This window comes from Thermobia domestica, chromosome 6 (assembly GCF_964235325.1).
Source record: "Thermobia domestica chromosome 6, izTheDome1.hap1.1, whole genome shotgun sequence".
NCBI lineage: Eukaryota > Metazoa > Arthropoda > Insecta > Zygentoma > Lepismatidae > Thermobia > Thermobia domestica.
In genome coordinates this window covers 161,954,532-161,976,648 of record NC_137459.1, presented here as the reverse complement: position 1 = coordinate 161,976,648, position 22,117 = coordinate 161,954,532, and the positions used below count along the sequence as shown (strand labels likewise).

General features: G+C 37.3%; 1 protein-coding gene across 1 annotated transcript in view; it reads right to left on the bottom strand.

Moving 5' to 3' along the window:
- Positions 1–20,803, bottom strand: part of LOC145688300 (peroxiredoxin 2-like) — a 106,685-nt gene extending 85,882 nt beyond the window's left edge. The window contains exon 1 of the mRNA XM_081762308.1: positions 20,605–20,803. Coding sequence (XP_081618434.1) covers positions 20,605–20,689 — 85 coding nt within the window. The 5' untranslated portion in view covers positions 20,690–20,803. The remainder of the gene's footprint in view (positions 1–20,604) is intronic.
- Between the last annotated feature and the right edge of the window lie 1,314 nt (positions 20,804–22,117).

Sequence of the window (22,117 nt, the reverse complement as noted above, 5' to 3'; positions counted from 1 at the left end):
AAATATTTTGTAAATAAAATTTCCTTTGTTTGATATACAAGTCATCTCTGTAGGTTAGGTGGATATAAAGTTACAAATGATAGGCTTGTGCCGTTTAATCTTGCATCTGTTTCTTTCAAGTGTATTTTTCTGATTGTTTCAACTCTTTCATAAAGAAGGCAGATTTTATCAACCAGCAAAAATGTTTAAATACATGAAAATACAGGAGAAAATATGAATGATTTGATACTATCCTTACATGAATTTTCAGGAAGAGACAATACTGTCTCTGTTCTAGAAAGGAAAGAAAACTTATTAGAAACTATTAGAGATATAGACAGTTAATTGTGAGAGAATGTGAGTATATTCAACGAATCTACTACGAATCCTGAAGAACTAATAAAAGTGGGATAACATTTCCAATTACACTTTTGTGCATCGCATGATAGTGACTTTCTGTCGTTATTTCGCATACAGAAGACTTATTTCACACCAGTCACTCATCCCTCAGTTTTACCCATCAGAGCAAGTGCGAGCAGACAACACGTACTATCAGAAGCAAACTCAGCTGGAGCAAGATATTCCAGCAATTGATTGAGGCTCGAAGGAAAAAAATTACTTGCTTGGACATACCAGTATCAAACTCTTTTGTGAAGCTGGTGTATTGCAAATGTAAAACTCTCATGTTCTTAGTTCAGCTGTTATTGTTCGAGATTGTTTTACTCAGACGTGCATTAATTGTAGGGTAACCTCATTTTGGGAATCAAAGAAACAAGATTAAAGTGATATGTTGGTGTTATCTTAGTTTTGAACTACCCTCTAATTATATGTTACGTTTATGAATTTTCCAAAGTTCCTTCTTTTTTTCTTTTCTTTTTAGTTTTTCAGTGTAATAGGTTCCTTTTCTGTTCTAAAAGAAGCAGAGTTTATTATATGAAACAATTATTAAAACATAAACGCTCTCCTTAAAACTTGTTGTTTCAGTGACTTTTTCATCAAGCAGCAATGGGTCTTGATCCAATTCAACCGTATCGTGCATGTACCAACAGTGCACAGTGTCAAGGATTGGTTAATTTTTGTGTCTTTTATGTACTATAAATTATTTCTATCGTTTATAAAAAAACGAAAAAAAACAATTTTGCTTAAATAACATTTTCTCTACGGACTATTTTACTAAAGAAGTTTACAGAAACTTCCGTTTTATGCCCATTCTCGACATATATATATTATATGTATAAAGAAACAAGAAAATCATAAAAAAACATACGCTTGAAACGAACACAGGTAAAAGATTACGAGATGCAACCCTACACTATCATTTGTACCTTTATATCTACCTGACATACAGGGCTGAATTATACCTCTAACTAACGAAATTTTATTTACAAAATACTTTGTAATAAGTTCCAAGTTCGTAGGATTGAACTTGAGGTAAGAAATCAAGGAAAATATTATTGCTCTATAAACGGCTGTAATCTTCCTCTTTCAAAGCGATTCGGATCCCACTTTACACTCCTACATCGATTCGGAGCTGACACGACGTAAAAAATGGCATCACTCAATTTCGTTTTTCAAATGCATCAATATTTTGTGACACTGCTGACATTTTGCTATGTTATACTGTGTTATGCATTTGAACTAAATTCGTAGTATGAGACCCAGATTCCCTTATTACCATCTGTTGACTTCTCCATTGTACATTTACAGCACACGTGGCTCCAATTATGTACAAAATATTTTTATGCTGAATTGACAACACTGTTTATGGTTTTTGATAGGGCATTGTGTTCTCATTATATTGGGCAATTTTTGTTTTGATTGCTTTAACGGTTTTCAAGATATTTACTTTAAACGTAAATATTTCCATGTTATTATTATTTTTTTTCTGGATATTCAAATTTTGAAGCCCTGTAGCTCCCATCCTTCTGGTCCATAGCACCTTAAATTTTGCTGATTTTCATTTCTCATGATGCTCTATCAGATGTGCTATGTGGCAATCAGATTTTAGCGACAACTTGTGGGCCCTCCCGTGTGAGACTCTCAAACAGTTATAATTAAGCAATACAAAATAAACAAATATGTCCCTAACATTCGTGACACTTGGAGATCCTTTATTTGATTCCACCAGAGACATCTAAGTGCGGTTTATTCTGAGGATCTCTCTTGTGTGATAAAGCTCACTTACCAAGCTGTGGAAATTTATGCATTACCTGCAACGATTTTTGTAGACGGAAACTTGCGGTTCTAAGTTGTCTCACACAGAATGCAGAGATGGTTTGGTTTAACTACTATTTTAAACAAATGAATGGTGGTGAATTGTATTATTACATGTACGCGTAGTTTCTTTCATGCCTCTTAAATTGAAGTAAGTTACACTCTAATCTTTAAGAAACTTAAGTTACGTTTCTTGATATTTCATTTAACTGGAAAAGATTTTCTTAATGTGGTGAATCCCACAAATTGTAATCCTCGTTTCCAGATTTCAGAAGCTCCCAATTGTAACAATAGATGTGTGTTTCAATACAATACCACTTTGAAACATACCACAAGTTATTCATGGGTTTATACTTCCAGCAAACTGTGTGGAATTAACCGGATATTGTAGGCAATTCAGCGCAACGCAATACCATTTTTTAAAAATAAATATTTTGTTCCTAACACAATTACAGAATTTTTCTCTTTTCATGCAAACAGGAGGGATGTGATGAAATTTTGAGTTTCATATGCCACAAAACAACTTCACAATTATGTCTTTCTTAGGTGCATGCAATTCATCCTATTTTCCTCTACGTATTCTACCGGCACATTCGCAACACCGAATATTTTCATCAAAACTAAATTAACAATTGAATCGGTCATTGTTAGAAAGAAATGTGTCCAATGTATTTCAAATGGAACATAATCCCTTTTAGAATGACCGATTTAATTATAGAATAATGAGAAAAGTTCTTGCTAATCTATGAGAAAGGTTCATAATGATTCAAAGGTTGTATATCTTACAGGATATTATTATTATTATTATTATTATTATTATTATTATTATTATTATTATTATTATTATTATTATTAACTACAACAATAACAAAATAATTATGATGATATCCAGTATCATATCACTGCAGTCTTGTAACTAAAACTCTTACGAACATATATATTAAGATGCTTTAAAAAATGTCTGATTCTAACGTCTTAATTTTATAATACGATAAACCTAATGATAATCAATATTTTTTAGTGATTTGTTTCTTGCTTTTTTCTCATTCTGTAAACGGGCGAGAGTAAGCTGCTACTGTTCGTTTCCTTAAGACATCTGATAGGTTCAGAGACTTTATGGTTTATATTACCGTGCGAGAAAGGAATGAAAAATTGAGAGTGGACGTGCCAGCGAACGAAAGACAGAAGGGCCCAAATATTTCTACTCCCTGAATACAATTAACTGACTTCAAGAAGAAACAAAGATTCGCAACTCTCTCTAGAAAGAAAAAAAGGAAAATTAAAACAATAAAAACTCTGATTTTCAATAAAACTATATATTTACTATTTGGTATTTTCGAAGTTTCATGTCAACCCCTTTTTAAGACAGAAGAGGAAATATTAGTTTTTATTAAAAAGGTGCTGGTACGTCGTACTGTTGCGTACTGCCAGAAAAAAACGCTATATATAAGTAATATTACAATTACGCAACTACTGATAGGACTGAAAGCAAAACATTTTATTCCACACATTTTAACACTCATGAAAATACTGTTAAAAAATGGAACATTTCCACTACCATGTAACAACTTTTTATCTTTGTTTAACAACTTTTTAAAAAATCATAGCTCAACAAAATGCAAGCAATCAATTCAGTTTTGTAGATCATAAAATAATGATTACTTGCAAACAATATGACGAAATTCCGTTGAAGTTTCTTTATTACTATCTGAGTAATGCTAAAGCAATGCAAAACAGTAATGTGATGTAAAATGATTACAGCACACTTGATCCAAACAAAGACTGAGTACAACGTTGCCACATCATTGTGGTTTGAGGCACTGCTCTCCTGTTGCCCTTAGGATATTCAATTTCTACTCAGAAATAAATACGCGTGTTTAGATTCTCTCCACGTAGTTACGTAATGTAAAATTCAGTTTCCTGGCAACTTAAGAACAAGTGAAAAAGAATAAGGTTGTGATTTTGGAATTATTATTATCATTTGTGAATATTCCATGTTCGTGTATATTACTATATTTTAAAGCATTATGTGTATGACGGTCCAGTCTCCCACGCACCTTTTATCAAGAATTATCTCACAGTTTGTATGCGTAATCTTCTAGTACATACAAAATGTTATTTATTCATACATATTTTTGGGCATTACCAATAAAAGAGGGGTGACGTCCCTCGGCAAACACATTATCCGGGGAAGGGGGAAGAAAAGAAGTGGCTTGGGACCTGCTTGTTAGTTACCATATCGGACATTTGCCTGGCAGGGGCGGCTCTAAAATATTTTATACCTCAGGCGAAAAACATGCTTGCACCCCCATAATCTCCTTCTCCCCTAAACCAACATGTAGCCTTGTAACCCCTGACATTTTCACCATATTATCACACTGTTACCATTTATTTAAGAATCAAATAAAATAAAAATCACCCCCAATGCCTCTGTCCTGTCTATGGTGTTAATTAAGTAATCTGTAAGCCAATTAGTTTTTTTTTTAACAATTTTATTGCTGTGGTATTTGGAATGAAATTTTATTAATATAACCACAGGACAACAGGAAATAAAGTTTTATTGTAATGTAAGCCATGTCGATGTCCGTTGTAAATATAAAACAAAGGATGGTTGTAATTCTTTCTAAAAAGATTCCGTATATGTCTATAGAAAACGTGATTAGTGACTGCAATGGGCCCAAAAATTTAATTTTTGCCTGTTTGCACGTAATGTTGATTACACATAAATTACGCTTTACTTACATGTTATCAAGCACACAAGCAATCAAATTATCTATTTCTTCTAGGTAAATTTTCAAAATTTTGATAAAAACGGACGGGCAACTTCGCAAGTTAACCCTAAACAAGAGCCTAAGTAAAGTTTAATTTCCTTATTTCACAGTATTGCTGACAGATGACGAGAAGAACCCTAAAACAGGGGAAGCGGGGAAAGGTCAACGACACGGTCAAGTCCATTTTCGGTTTTTGAGGTGTGGTCTATACTTAGATGTCGTCTGCTACTCCGGGTATAGTTATGTGTGCTATTCCGTGGTGTCATTTGAAACCCCGTGCGAAAAGTGCGCGAGCCCATACCTACGTCATACTACTTCTGCTAGGGTTCTTCTCGTCATCTGTCCACTGTAGATCATCTCTCATTCTTGATCTTAATATTCATAGATATTTTCCATTAACTTTACCGCTCTGTTTAGAGGGACGATAATTGCATATTTCTGACCCCCATTCAATATACATTACTGGTAGTTGTGTTTTTTAAAGAAAATATTGACTCTTGTACAAAGACACTGCTAAAAATGTGTTGCGCTGGAGTTAGTAAAATGAGTTTAAGTGTTAGTGTTGTAAAAATGCAGCCTGTACTCTTACCTTATTTATCCTTGGGGTTTTACAAACAAATAAAGTTAGTAACAAAATAGATCTGTTTTTTCTATTATATATTTGTAACCCTCGCACTACCAATCGGGGGGTTAATTTTTGCTCACATGTTATCCTTTTTTCATTATATTCACTAGTAATATGATTAATTTTCAGAACTTCTTAGTTATTGTCCCTGTGCTTTCCAGAAACATACTAATCATCTATTCAATTTTAATGTTCTGATTTATCGTAAATTGACATCTTTTTATGTTGTGGACACAAAGTATCCCTCATTGGTAGGACATTTTATTATTGTAGCGACCTGGCTTTTACAGATAACAGTATTACATGTGGGACTATTGAAACATATATAGGCCTATTTTAATTCTAATTCGTGTAGTTAGTAATACCTATTTAATAAAATCAACGGAAAATCATACCAAATCAAGTTTTTTCATGTAGATTACAGAATGTTAACTTAATGTGTGTGTGTGTGTGTAGAGGGGGATAATAGAATTATGTAGAAGCAAAATACTTAAACATCCAAGAGCAGATATGATGAATTGCTGATGTTACTATTTGATGAACTATAATATACTTGGCTCGAGCCCCCCTAACTTCTACCGGGCCCCCTCTACATTTTTGGGCTGGCTACGGGGGCTTCCTGGACAGTTTGCTTCAAGTAGACCTACAACTGCTTTACAATGCGGATCAACACTGGAAGCTATGCGTGCTACAGATAATCAAATCTGAGATTATGAACGCAAATCATTTTCGTAAAAGAGCACTCCGCTGGGAATTTCTATCTCGCCAAAGTTTAGAGGAATAGTTATACCTCATTGCTAATAGCATATTCTATGTACTTCAATTGACAACCAGTCAATGGTTCGAATAATGAATTTTAGAATGAATGTATTATGGAAACATTAACAACAGAACTTCAACATAAAATGTTTAAGAAGGACGTACTATGTTTCGCGAACTAAACGTTATGTAATAATCGTAATTACTTTTTTCCCCACTGAAAATGACATGCCCGGCGGCCGCTTTCCTTTCTGGGAAAAACTACTTGTTAAGCCGTGGATTCTCTGTAGTACATTCACTTTCCATCCGCCAACCTAAGCCATTCATTATCTTCGAAGACTCAGAAGAAGAATGTTACTACCTATAATCAACATGACGTCATCTTTCACATTTAGAACTACTACACCCAGACTGATGAACGTTCTGTCTGCTATACATTATATTACTGTTCCCACTCACCGCCAGTTCTAAATGTCCATCCAAGGGCAGCAACGAATTTACTGTTAGGCTTGAGTCTATATTCAAACGCATTTGTGATTGCACGTAGAAATCTGAAATTCAGATCACGTATACAAGTACATTCAAATTAACATTCAGATTCGGATATCTGCTTGTCACATGGGAACTTGAGAATATATGAGGGGTTCTGTGAAGTAAGAAACCCAATAACAGTTACGCGCAATCCGAAATCACATTTAAGGTGATGGAGTAGCAATACCAAGCTGCTCTGTGGCAGTCAGTTCTCGTGCTTATATGGGGGCACGATGGCTCAGTGGTAGAGCGCTTACCTTTGGTGCGTGGGGTCAGCGATTCGATCCCCGTCCAAGTAAGTTTGTGGTGGGTAACATCGTGTCCACGGGTTCTCTCGGGAGTTCTCTCATTTCCTCCCAAATTCTAATTTACACAATTCTTTTATAATCACTCACTTTCATGATTCGTCCATCCCTCTTAGCCTGAAAGGCATGAATATGGGACATTATACTACAAATTTCATTTTGTTAAATCTAAGAAGGTTCCTAACCGCATAGTGCTTTTGCCTTGCGTTGAGTTTGTTTCATTTTTATACATTTCTAAACTTTGCTGAACTTTGTACATGCAAATGAAAACACAAACTTTGTAAGATGATTTCGAACACCAAATAAAGAACAGACCAGTGTATCACAATTATCTGAATAATTCTGTAGCAAATACTCAAACAAGTTCTTCGTTATTAGAGTTTATTGAAATAACTATACAAATAATGTTTTTGTTCCAATGCCTGACTTTTAATAGCACTAGTTCAATGCCTGTTGTACGAAGTAGAATAATCCTAGAAAAAAAAATTGTTGAACATAGTGAGAGAGAAAACGAACTTCGAGAAAATCGATGGATATAGGAGCCGCGCTGGCTCAGTGGTAGCGCATTCACCTCTGGTGTATGAGATTCTTGGTTCGATCCAGCTCACACTAAGTGAGCTTTGTGGGTGGACAAACACCTTGTGCGTGGGTTTCTTCGGGATTCTCCCGTTTCCTCCCACCTTCTTCATTCCACCATTTTCTTCATCTTTCATCACCTTCTCCTTTAGCCTACCCAGCATAAACGTGGGACGTAAAACAAAGATTTTATTTTTTTCGATGGGTATAATAACTACAAGTTCAGACTGCCTGGGATCAAACCAGAGAACTTTTGCTCTGAAGAGAAGTGTCCTCTCTCGCTGTCCCTGCCTCTGTATACACTTATAGAAGTCAAGTCTGCTTTTCTGCTCATCAAATCTTCTGTTTCACGAAAATTATATACAAAATTCCGGGACTTGTCTTTCTTTATCATTTTGTTTTTTAAATGGAATGAGAGAAGTAGTTTTTCTTCAACATTTTCTTCTCTGCTCAACTAGACACTTATGACTTAATTTTATTTGATTTTGAGTTTCGTGTCCCTTTCAGCAGCGCGACTATATGAGAAGTGGGCCTATAGCTTAACGTCGGATCCGAACCACGTGAGTTCACACCGGGAATCGAACCCGAGTTTCCCACGCCAAATTTTCGTATGTTAACCGCTTAGCCACGAGGGATCTCGGCACCTATTTACTAAAGACATTTCCGAACTCCCTCGTGGCTAAGCGGTAAGCATATGCACCTTTGGCGGGAGAAACTCGGGTTCGATTCCCGGCGGAAACTCACGTGGTTCGGATCCCATGTTAAGCTGTAGTTCCATGTCTCATATAGCCGCTGCTAAAAGGGAAGCTAAACTGAAAATCAAATCAAATAGATATATGTATTTCCGAAAATTAAGAATGGACTGCAAAACTGCTTATAGGCTCTTTATGCCAAATTTGTTTTATCTTGGACTTGCCTGCTGAATGGTTAAGGAGTGAAAATTTAACAGCCCTTTATCCAAAGTAACATTCCAACATCAACTGGACTGAAACAGAAAGTAACAACTGCGACGGTCATGAACTAGACATACCAATTTTATAATCAGCGCCCACTCGCAGTCGCGTGTGCTTAGGCTCATTATCCTCATTCCTCAATAGGGCCAGATCTCACTAATCTCACTTGTAGTGCTATCAAACGAGTCGGGTCAGGTTGTCGGATCAGGTTGTTGGGTCGGTTCAGCTAGGGTCGGGTTGTCGGGTCAGCTCGAATTGAGTTGTCTGGTCGTGTCGTCACATTCTTCACTTATTTTGAAATACTATAAGGAGCTTTGTTGTAGAATTCAATCCAAAGTTGGGGAATGAATGATAATTGTGACTAATTGTAGCTGAAATAGTAATAAAATTTTAATTTAAGCCTATATTAACTAATTGGCACGGTAATTGTAATTAATATTACGACTGACTTTTTTCCTTTCTGCGTTTTTATGTCAAGTTAAATATCACATTAAGTGAAATTGAAATGAAATATCTAGTTAACGTCACACGTTATGCACCAACGCTAAGAGAGACAGTGATGATGAGAAATAATTGAAGTGATTGAATGAAGAAAGTGGGAGAACACCGAGAAAACCCGAGCACACGGTGTTTGTCCACCAGAAAACTTACTTGGTACGAGTTGGAATCAATACCCATGGACCTTCGGGTCAAACATCTGCCTTTGAGCAGGACATATTATTATTATTATTATTATTATTATTATTATTATTATTATTATTATTATTATTATTATTAAGAGTGGCCAAGGAAGTTCTGTCGCTTTTTCACCCACCACCTTCGAACATTGATATGTAACCTAAGACGTACCTGGAATATAAAAAATAGTCTCCATCAGCATCGACGACCTTCTGCCAACGTTCTGGAAGGATATGAATTCCATCGCGGTAGAACTTGGTGGGACGTGAAGCGAAGATGGTATCAAGTGCATATTGCACATCTACTTGCGATTTGAACTGGCGTTCTCTAAGGTGATTGTCCAAGGAATGAAGCATGTGATAATCGGAAGGTGCAATGTCCGAGGAGTAAGCCGGATCCAATAGTGTTTCCTATCCAAGGCGTAGAATGGTGTCCTGGGTCATCTTAGCCACGTGGGACTTAGCGTTGTCCTGTAACATGAGGACCCCTTTGCGATTCAGAAGTGCTGGATCCAGTTTTGAGCTTGTCCTGAACACGGCTCAACTGTTGGCAGTACACAGTTGTATTGATGCTCTGACCAGCTGGTAGCAGTTCCCGATGGACGATGCCGCGAGCAGTCCACAAAACACACAGGAGAACTTTATTCTTGTGTAGTGCTGGTTTGGGTTGGTTTTGAACCGGTTCATGGGATGCTAACCAATGATGACGGTTCCGTGCAGCTTTGTACAGGACTCACTTCTCATCATATGTCAACATTCTGTCCAGAAATGGCTCCTTCCTCAGACGAGACACCAAAGAAACACAGGTGTTTGCTCGCGTTGCCTTCTGGCCCCAAGTCAAATCATGTAAGACCCATCAACCCAACTTGCAGTGTTTCCCAAGTTGATGGTGGTGGTGCCGATTGGTTTCTCCATTGACACTGAATTGTAGTACCAGTTCCTCACATGTCTGTCTTCGCCTCGTCTTCGAGGTAGTGTAAACTGGGAGATCTCTCAGATTTTCAAAGAGGGCAAATTGTTGGTGCGCGGTTATGTGGAGTGGGTGTGACGGCAGTGGCTACTGTGTTAGGTGTGTCGCGTGAGACAGTGTCGAAGGTGATGACGGCCTACACAACACACGGGAAAACCACATCGGGAAAGCGGGACAGTGGGCGGAAGAAAATCATGAGTGACAGGTCACGCCGGGTATTAAAGCGCATTGTCACGCAGAACCGTCGTGCCACTGCGGAGCAAGTGACGGAGGAACTCAATCAGCACCTCCCCCACCCTCTTTCGACAATCACAGTCCGCCGCGAATTACATGTCATGAACTTACGGGGTCGTGTTGCACGGGCCAAACCGCTCATCAGGGACCATAACGCACGCTTTCGAACGCCGCAAATGGTGCCACGACCATGCAACTTGGACCGTTGAGGACTGGAAACGTGTGATATGGTCAGATGAGCCATCCTTCACCCTATTCTCAACCACGGGCCGTGTTTGTGTGTGGAGAACGCCCAAAGAAGCTTATGATCTGCAGTGTCTCCGCCAAACTGTGAAACATGGCGGCGGATCGGTGATGCTGTGGGCCGCCATTTCATGGTTTTCATTGGGTCCTGTGGTCACACTTAGCGGACGAATCACTGCCAACGATTATGTCACAATTTTAGGAGACCACTTGCAACCTATGGTCCGGATGTTGTTCCCGGACAATGACGCCATCTTCCAGGATGATGATGCACCCATTCACACAGCTGGCGTTGTTGCAGCGTGGTTTGAGGAACATCGGGATGAAGTTCAACACCTCCCCTGGCCCGCCCAATCCCCAGATCTCAACATAATTGAACATCTGTGGTCAGTCTTGGAAACACGACTCCGGCGACGATTTCCACCTCCATCCTCTCTCACAGAACTGTCTGATGCCCTGCACGAGGAATGGTGTAAAATTCCACTTGCTACCATTCACGACCTCTATGTCTCCATCCCACGTCGCATCAAGGCTGTTCTGAAGGCGAAAGGTTGCCCGACACCATATTAATCTGGTAAGTTGCAATTTCGTTCAGCTGTTTTCATTTTTCTGATCACCATCTGGAGGATACTACATATCAGTGGAGTAATTAGTTTCGTTTCACGAAAATGAAATAGAACAGTGTGACATATTTGAGATATCAATCTCTAACGTACTAAGAACGTCGGCGTTATGAGTGCCGCTGAAGTAATCTGTACGTAAGTCCATCAAGCTAACATGCAGTAGCCGCCGATGAGTAAAACAAAACAAAAACAACACAACAAAACGTATCTACTTGCAATGCCAAAAGCGCTACTTATTGGCACTCGCTCTATACAATATATTAATGAAATTCGCTCCCGTTTTCCGGGTCCATATATTCTTTTCTCCCATACTATGCAAGGCAACTTAAGGAAAAGTCCGTTTTAGTATATTGTTTATGTTCAAAAAAGAAAAAACTCCTATATATTGGTGTATTAATGAGAAACTAATTTCCTTTAGTCGTTGTAGCCTACAGATGAAAGCACCTTTACATTCCAATTCTATTTTCATAATTTTGAAGTGGAATTGCCAATAAATGTTCGTTGTCCAGGTAAATATTTTATTCTTTGTATGGTTGAAGGTATTTCGTAGTCGTATTATGTTACACGTATAAATTTTCGGCATTTCTAACCACGTGTAAAACGTTGGAAATTTAGCCACAATTATAGGTCCAGAGGCTCAAACCCAGGACCTGTTCGACACCAATCGATTACAATTAATGTCAGCCAATACAGGGTCTAGAACAGCGTTTCCTAACCTTTTTCAACTTGCGGCACACTACGGATGTAACTTGAATTCTCGCGGCGCACTCATAGATATAATTATTTGTAAATATAAAATTAGTATTTTTTCTGCGATTATTGATCTCCTTCTCACAGAGAAGAAAGCTCAATCACTGTTTTTTCTCCGTGGTAAATTATTATGCTTATTTTTCATTCTAATTTAAAAATATAAAACAATTGCAATGAAATATTGGACTCAGGTTTTTAAAACTAAGCTTTCTTATTGGCACTCGCTCTATACAATATATTAATGAAATTCGCTCCCGTTTTCCGGGTCCATATATTCTTTTCTCCCATACTATGCAAGGCAACTTAAGGAAAAGTCCGTTTTAGTATATTGTTTATGTTCAAAAAAGAAAAAACTCCTATATATTGGTGTATTAATGAGAAACTAATTTCCTTTAGTCGTTGTAGCCTACAGATGAAAGCACCTTTACATTCCAATTCTATTTTCATAATTTTGAAGTGGAATTGCCAATAAATGTTCGTTGTCCAGGTAAATATTTTATTCTTTGTATGGTTGAAGGTGTTTCGTAGTCGTATTATGTTACACGTATAAATTTTCGGCATTTCTAACCACGTGTAAAACGTTGGAAATTTAGCCACAATTATAGGTCCAGAGGCTCAAACCCAGGACCTGTTCGACACCAATCGATTACAATTAATGTCAGCCAATACAGGGTCTAGAACAGCGTTTCCTAACCTTTTTCAACTTGCGGCACACTACGGATGTAACTTGAATTCTCGCGGCGCACTCATAGATATAATTATTTGTAAATATAAAATTAGTATTTTTTCTGCGATTATTGATCTCCTTCTCACAGAGAAGAAAGCTCAATCACTGTTTTTTCTCCGTGGTAAATTATTATGCTTATTCTTCATTCTAATTTAAAAATATAAAACAATTGCAATGAAATATTGGACTCAGGTTTTTAAAACTAAGCTTTCTTATTCGAAAACTGTATCCAACCTTTCACTTAGAAGTAAGATCACTAAATAACGAACGAACAAACAAATCTTTTTTACTTTTAAAACACAAATGTATTTAATTTGTCGAAAGGATTGAATGTTATTTTAAATTTTCAAGTTACAAAATAGTCTGCAACAATAAAGAAGCAATAATAGTCACAACAATGATAACAAATATTTTTTTCAACATTAAAAATGTACAGAAAAGTAACACGGTATGAAACTTAAAGTTGTAGATTCATAGTAGAGGTTCATAGTAATGTGAAATAAAAATATACATTTTTCCTTCGTCTTGCAATTTGATTGCTATAGAATTAATAATTTGCTTCGACTTCCTCGCGGCACACTAGCGGCCCATTCACGGCACACCAGTGTGCCGCGGCGCACCGGTTGGGAAACGCTGGTCTAGAATAAGGTTTATACTGTAAATAAGCAGTTAGAGTGGCAGTTGAATTCCTTTTTTTCTTTGCCTTAGCAGAACCTCCAGTTATGATTGTGATAATTTATTGCTTAAAAATGCGTATTATGGAACCAATTATAAAGTATCTCTTGACGTATACTTATTGTACAGTGTATTATCGTCCATTTTAAACAACAAAATCCAAGTTGTTCATATCAATAGCCTGTATTGTGATTATTTCATTCACAGCCCGATGCTCTGAGATGTCATAGTTTACTGATTTCATTCTCAGTAAATTACAAGGAAAGCGTAAGAAGCAGACTAAAATGCTTATGCATTTGACGGGAGCAGAGGAAAACGTCACAGCAATCGTGACAGGCAAATAAGAACATGGTTTTGCAGATAAACTACTCGTGGATCCGTGACTAGTCGTATACCCCAAACACTTCTTACTCCTTTCTTGTATCCTGTTCCCTCCCTCCTTTGTTGTTTGTCACTTCTCCATGGATAAAACTTGTTCCCACGTCAAATATCTATTAACTGGAAATGACTGTTTACACAGTAAATAACATCTCTGAGTTTTCACTTTTCTTGCAGCTCCATATTTGATTATTGATAGGACTTTTAATAACCGCATTCTTTTATTTTTTTAAGTGGCAACACTTATCTTTTACAATCCCTCTATTTCTTAAGCTTTCCACAATAATGCATACACTTGTTTCCCGCCAAACATCCAGCCAGATCAAGACAAATCACGTGGCTCTTTATACGAGAATTCTGTGAAATTATCACGGTTGCGCTTGGGCCACTTGTCACGCGGCAGAGAATCCCCCCATCCCTTCTGAATCATCTGCTCAAGCAGTTCAAAACAGCGGTTCGTTCTAGTGACGCAAGAAAGTAGTCACTGTCTATCAGTTTGAGCAACGGACATGCATGTCTACAATGTTATTAAGTGGGGACAAAGCATCCACAATGCCATACACAAATACTTGGCACATGGCACTGTAGACGATACTAAACACGAACTACTTCAGTCAAGAGTTGTTCTCCACCAAGCAGAAAAAAAAAGTATTTCTCATACTATGGAGTTTAGCGTCTTATTCTTACTTTTCAGCAGTGTTTTATCCAGACAGGTTTCAGGGCAGGGGAGAATACCCTCAAAATACATTTTGAATATATAAGCCTAGGTGTACCATGTAGATGCAGGGCCGTAACTATCATGGTGCCAAATTCGGTAAAGCGGGGAGCCTTCACCCTAACCTTTTAATGTGCCGAATCGACCTTTACTGTTTTGCCTTAGTCGGTTATTATGTACGATATCAGATAGTTTTGTATGCTATATACATAATAATGAAAAGGTACGGGCCACCGTACTAAACTTTCTCTCGCTCCAGTTTTTTAAACTAAATCACGTTATACTAAAAAAATGAAATCTAAGTTTTACGTCGTACGGTTATGCCGGCTAGGCTAAAGGAGACAATGATGATAGAAAATGAATTAAATGGTGGAATGAAGAAAGAACGTGAGAACCTCGAGAAAACTCACGATGACGGTTTGTCCACCACAAACTCCACACGGCGCGAGCTGGGATCGAACCAGGAACCCCAAGCACAGGAGGTGAACGCTCTATCACTGAGCTACCGCGTACCCTACGCTATACTGCAGTTATTACTGGAACATTTATTTTCGAAATACGAATAAAATTATAAAGATTTTCTGGAAACTTAGCTCGAAGAAAAGACATTCCCACAAGTAAACTACCTCCTTGTGGGAAGTTTTCAGGGCAAATTTGTTATACCATATTATCAGGTTGTTAGTGAAACATTTATTTATGAAATATGAACAAAATCGGCTGACTAATTTCTCAGAAAATCACCAGAAGGAAGCCCACCCTCAAGAGTCAAGTATCCCTTGTGGATTTTTTCTCGATTCTGCGAGATCCCCGTATCGAATCCTATGGCTAGCTATCTTGACTGCGGTTCAATTCTCCCAGGCGAATGTTAGATGGTACCCTTAAATAAAAGCCCTGGTAGATTTTCTTCCACGTCTTTTTTTCCATTCTTGTTAATTTCTTTTCACAGTATTCAAAATGTGCACACTGTTATGAAAAAAGGCATCACCACAAACTGGATAGCTTTATGTAAAAGCCGGCAAATCTACAAAATAATGCGAATTTGAGGAACTTGTGCAGTTTATTAAGGACTAAATATGTTATATAGACATATATCAGTCTTTCAAAAATATAAACGTTCATTATTTTAAAATAAAATTGACGTCTCTGTTATCCAATGATTATAGTAACTTGATTTCCCCATTTTTGCAGGTCGATCTTTTCCTAAATTGAGCTGCCATAATTTATTCTGTTGATAGGTTAGTCACAACCTTATGTTGAGCGTTGAATTCTAAAATTCAGTACAGTGTGTGGAAGGGTGATTTGGGTTGTGATGAACGGGCAAGAGTGTGTTGATTTCAGATTTCCCCCGGAGACTTCCAATACACAGGGGAATGAAAAATACCACTGTGAATACACTGGTAAACCACATTGAACATAAACGAAGATATGACTCCCGGGGGAAAATTATCCCAACCCAGGTCACCCCCTGAAATAATCCCTGAGTCAAGACTTAAACCTGTGCTCTACCAAAGAAATGTTTTTAATGATTAAAAAAAAAAAAAGTTAACCACAAATTTATTAAATTGTATCAAATTAAGTGCTTTTATATGCCTCTTTTGAAATTAGAAAAACAATAAAGTAAAATACTTACAATTGTATTAAATTTTTAATGTATGTTTATAATAGGAAACACTTCTGAAAGTGGGTTCAATAACTGAAATTTCAAAATATGACAACTATTACTTGGTAGTTATTTTCAGGGGCGATTGCAGGCGGCGCAGACTTAGGACGCATGTTGCGCCCGTAAGATTTTTTTGGAGGGAGCATAATTTTTGAAATCAAACTTTCATTATATCGTTTACTTTTAGAAAGTTTTATAAAAAGTTACAAGAAGTTACTACAAATCTACTATATCTTTTTTTTTAAAAAAAAAATAGTAAATTTGGGGGATTGTGCCCAAGCACATAAAGATGGGCACTGCTAGCTATTCGGCAAGGTTCTAGAACACAGATCTCCCATATAGGTTAGTAGTCATGTCGGTTCCTTTCTGTGTCCAAGTTTAATATTTAATTCACATAGTATTGCCAAGCGAGCGTTAGCGAGTGAGTCAGCTATTCTAAGGGATCAATTCCAGTGGTCGAAGTTAGACGGTACGCGGTGGTATGCCATATAGTCTCTGGTTTTATAGTGATGAAGACATACCGTTTGTGTTTTTCAATGATAAAAACATAGCGTCACTGGAAAGTAGATGCTAAATCAGTGTTGGGTAAGTTACTTGTAAAAATGTAACGCGTTACAAGTTACTTTACTTTCTCTTAAAATGTAACGCGTTAGTAACGCGTTACTTGTCCCCAAAAAGTAACTGTTATTTTACTTCGAAAGTAACGCGTTACTAACGCGTTACTTTTAGGTCCGAAACTTTAAAAATGTGAAAAAAATATGACTACAATTTTCCGTACTACTATTACTACCGCTAATATTATTATTATTATTATTATTATTATTATTATTATTATTATTATTATTATTATTGCACGTTCTGAATCGCTTTATGTAAATGCAAGGACAAATTTTTACTTGATATATGAATATTTTCATATAATGTAACATTGATAAAGTGCCATACTGTGTTACTCGTAGGGATGAGCCAAACCGAGCTGAGCTTGTTATAAAAAAAATTCTTGTGTTCTCGTTATCGAGACAAGACGAGATGCGAGCAGTGTCCCCTCTCGTAAGCAGCACTAAAATTATTCCATAGCTTTCGTTTTTCAGCGTAATCAGGCCATGATTTCAAGACGACTTAAAACGAACGAGCCATTTATCAAACTCGACTGGACTCGAAACTCGACGCGAAAAACTGAATCGGCTCGGAACTCGACTCGAGGATATTACCCTTGACTTGACTCGAAACTAGACTTGAATTCAGGTCGATCGAGTTTTAGCTTGACTCATGTTCATCCCTATCCGTTAGAAAAAATGGTTGCTTATTATTATTCAGCTAAACTAATTATATAATAATAACAATGTTGTTATGTAAAATTAAAAATAAAGAATATAGATAAACGCTACTCTATAATCAACGGGACTCTAGGATAAGCAAACTGATCTGAAAGAAATCCTATATTACATACCATCAGCAAACTATTTTCTAGTAATAAAGTAGGCTTGCTCATCAAAACACAGTTTATTCATATTAACCCCTCACATTAATTATGGCACCCTAGTTGTCGATAAATATTTTCCGCGGGGCACTTCAGACACTTTACTTTTAAATTTTGTCTACCATCATCCTCAGTTCTTAAGAAAAAAGTATTCTTTCAAATGTTCGAACGGTAAAATATTTTCGTTCTTTTTTTTTTTTATATAAAAACAACACCAATCAAAGTAAAATAGACTATCGTTATCATTGCACTCCTAGTTCACTCACTGAATGTAGGCTATTGATTTGGAGCTATTAAAATCTACGACAAAATCTTCCAGGTGCTTGCAATCAGTACACGTCATTTCCCTGAGGCTGTCCTCATCTTCCAAAAACAGCAAGTGGCACTACGAACTTATCTGTTTCTCTGTGTGTTGTGACTGTCGGTCACTGACATACGTAGTTCATGCTAGATTGTTTCATTCTGAGAAATTCACTTACAGGAAAGAAACGTTTCCGAAAAAAATACATATATTGTAGTTACTCATTCGAAATGTAACGCGAAAAAAGTAACGCAAACTAGATACGTTACTTAAAAATTTGTAACGCGTTACCGTTACAGTTACTTTGGAAAAAATGTAACGCGTTACTAGGAAACGTTACTTAAAAAGTAACGCGTTACTTGCGTTACGTTACTTCCCAACACTGTGCTAAATAGGCTACCTTTAATAAATCCATTTTTATACACAGTAAATAACGAATAGCTTTGTACGTAAAAAGATTATTTCTTTTGTAGAAATAATTTCTAAGTTGACAACACCGACGCTTTTGTTATCTTTTTCAACTTTATGTTTTTAAATGAGGCATCTTCAAAGAAGTTGACCTAATTTATATTTTGATATGCCATATTGAATTGTTTCTTTGTTATGTATGTATGTATGTGTCTTCTTGCTTTAATGCATATAAATGCCCTGTTTTGAGCATGGGCGGATCTAGGATTTGTCTGCTGATGGGGCGGATCTTCCGGGGGTTTGGAATACCCCACAGTCGAGTGAGGGACCAGAAATTATCCCACAGGAAATTGTTAATATCCTCATTCATTTTTTGAGCATTTTCGTGTATAATTTTCTACACTAAAATATAAGGGGATATTTTTTTCAGAAAGTTGTTGGCGGGGGTCAAAGTCTCTTCATATAGCCCTCCCCCGTTTCTACAGAGAAGCCCTCCATTGGTTTTCAGTCATTATGTAAATAGAAATTTCATCTTTTATGCAACATATCGTCACTGCATTTCAGCACTTAGATAGGCGGTATGTCGAGTCAAAATCGCAATAAAACATACCGCCTCTGCTTTTTTTCCACTTCGAACACTGATCAATTCTGAGTTTCTCCGTGCCTAAGCGGTTAGCGTACGCGCCTTTGGCGCGGGAGACCCGGGTTCGATTCCCGGCGGAAGCTCATGTGGTTCGGATTCCACGTTAATCAGTAGGTCCACGTCTCATATAGCCTCGCTGCTGAAAAGGGACGTTAAACTCAACTCAACAACAACTGATCAATTCTGATTATAAACAATATTGGTGAAACAGTTTGCAAAAGAAAAAAAAAGTATAAAAAAGGTTATATTCTTTATCAACCACGACTTCAAGTCGCATCTGTAATTTACTGTCACTCGTAATTTCCTTGCAGAAGGTCGGATCATAACACTCCAGCCAGAGTTGCGGATGCCTACAGGATGTTTTCAAAAGGAGACGAAAGGCCGACACAAAGCAAAGCTGCAAACACACAAAAGCATATCTGATATACGTGCAGTGATGATTTCAGATTTCACCCGACGAGGGGGAATATAAATTAACTTGGGGTGAAAGTAGTACCGCAAAAACATTGGTAACGCACGCAGGTTGAAGAGGATCGGAGAAACGCTCCGAGGAGAATTTTCTCGCCCGGGCCACCACATGAAATTATCACTACACGCATATTTACACACATGGGATAACTTTAGTAACTAAAGTAATTATAATACTTAACATGTATTATATACTATAGTAAGTAAATTTATAAAAACACCACGTGTTTCGTAGAACTGACCCTTTTCGAAAATCCACGGAGAGCAACAGCCCTTTGCGCGCGATTATAACTAATCGTAGCAATTTATTTGAGTTTCGTGTAAATAAAATCTGCAGAAAATCCCTATATCTTTTTTCTCTTCATAGTGAATCACTGGCAGTGATACTTCTGTCACTGGTGCTATCTGTGATCACGTTCTTGCAGGGGCAGGCCACGGTGCTGTGAGCATCCACAATTAACCTTCGGGAAGGCCAAGGTCACAAAGAAATTACACGACAACGCGGCGCGAACAAATAAAAACTGGCATACAATATTTAGATTACACCACATTGCACTAACAAGCAGTTCAAAAGTAGAATGATGCTTACGATTTTTATTATCTTCTATACTTATATATAAAATAATACTTAGTTGTAACCTTTTATATAGGATTTCTCTCAAGCAAATCACTCAATTTTTTAAACACGTGTATCAATTCTTGTTCCAATTTCAATTACAAGAATTGGAAAAACGTGTAGATTGCATAGCTATTATTGTAAATAATTGGATAGTCTCATGTTGGTGTTGAATTGGTCGGGAGTCAAATACAAAATAAACATTGACACGACACAACTAACCATCACCACACACCACGTTTGATTATAGACTTCCATCCAGGAGGAAAAAAATTATGGTTAACATGGACAGACAAAAAACATCAACGAATCCTTTCACTTACCCACTGTTTCAAGGTTATGTTGTTTATTTTCTTCTGCATTTTCACAGCAACTAAGTTTTCGCTTTTTGCTGCTTCTTTCATCCATGATTTCAATCTTCACAGCACTCACTCACACGCACAACCTTCCCGCCGCTATACCCGGTGTCTTCTACAGTTACTACAGCACCCTCCCCGCCCTCCAAGTAGAAACACCCGTTTCGAGGCTAGATAAGCTGGTTTCTACTGACCCTTGTCTCTCATGTTCAAGGATCACTAGTGCCACAGAAAAAAAAAGGTCTTAAAGTAGTTTATCAGAATTCCTGTACTGACAAAAATTCTTCGTGTCCGTTGCTCCTTATACTCTGTCTATACTGACTCGAGTCCTCATTGGTAGATACAACAGACGAAAAGTGTCTAGTAATGGTGACATTACAGTACAGTATGCAAATTATCTAAGTCCTAAGTTCATATAGAAGCGCTACTTGAATACAATGTACTCGAATACAATGTACTCTTAGTTATGTAATTTCATATTTGTGCCACTACTAGGCTATTCTATTTTCATAACGAAAACACAACATTAGACAGCCTTGTAGCATAAATGGGCATGAAGACTTCAATTAATGGACTCAGTAATCTTGAAAAATAGTAAGGAAGGAAAGCCTTTGCAACAGTGACTAAATAAAGTAAATCCGGCTCTCTAGAGAACGAGATACGTAAATATGCTAGCAAGTATGCAATGACCACTGATTACTGCAAAGGGTAGCCTGAGGGGAAATATCAACATATCACTATTCATGCTTGATCTAGAATACCAGTTCATTTACAGTACTATCTTTATCCCTGTACATTATAAGTTGCCCTGGAAAAATCTCCTGAAATAATCACGTGCAAAGATCCTCTAAGTTTACTTAACTCTATTCGGTTAAAGAGAAGTACAATGATACGTATCCTTCCTGATAGACTGCAGACACTACAATCATATCAGTGACGACGCCAGAAGGGGCCTAGGGGACGAGTTCCCGGCCTGGTGGCTATGTATGGCATCTCCCCCCCATCGAACAAATTATATTGTAATATGGATCAAATAATATAAAACTATATTTTCTGTTACACACAAAAATAGCTGCGCATCAAAATTTTCTCTGCACGTTCGTTTGCCCCTTGAAATTACAGCTAACATTGTCACTGATTCACACTTGTTTTATTGGGTGGGAAGGATTGCGCACTACAGTGAAATTATTAATATGAGCAGTAGTGTACGCAGAATTTCATCAAAGGGCAGTTCAAAGTTCCAACTTCATATCATTTTAGAATATATATGGGGCATTAATGAACTTTACTGATAAACTGTGGGAGGTGATTCCTCACACTAAGATGAGACAAAAAGTGTATATGGACCTGTAGGGAAAAGTGCATAGTTTCAGAGCTAGAGCTGTCCAAAGTCTTGGAAGAGCTAAATTTAAAGTCCGATTTCGAATTTAAGAAACCGTGCAGCGGCCGTCAATATCAATGTAAAGGAAGTCATACATAC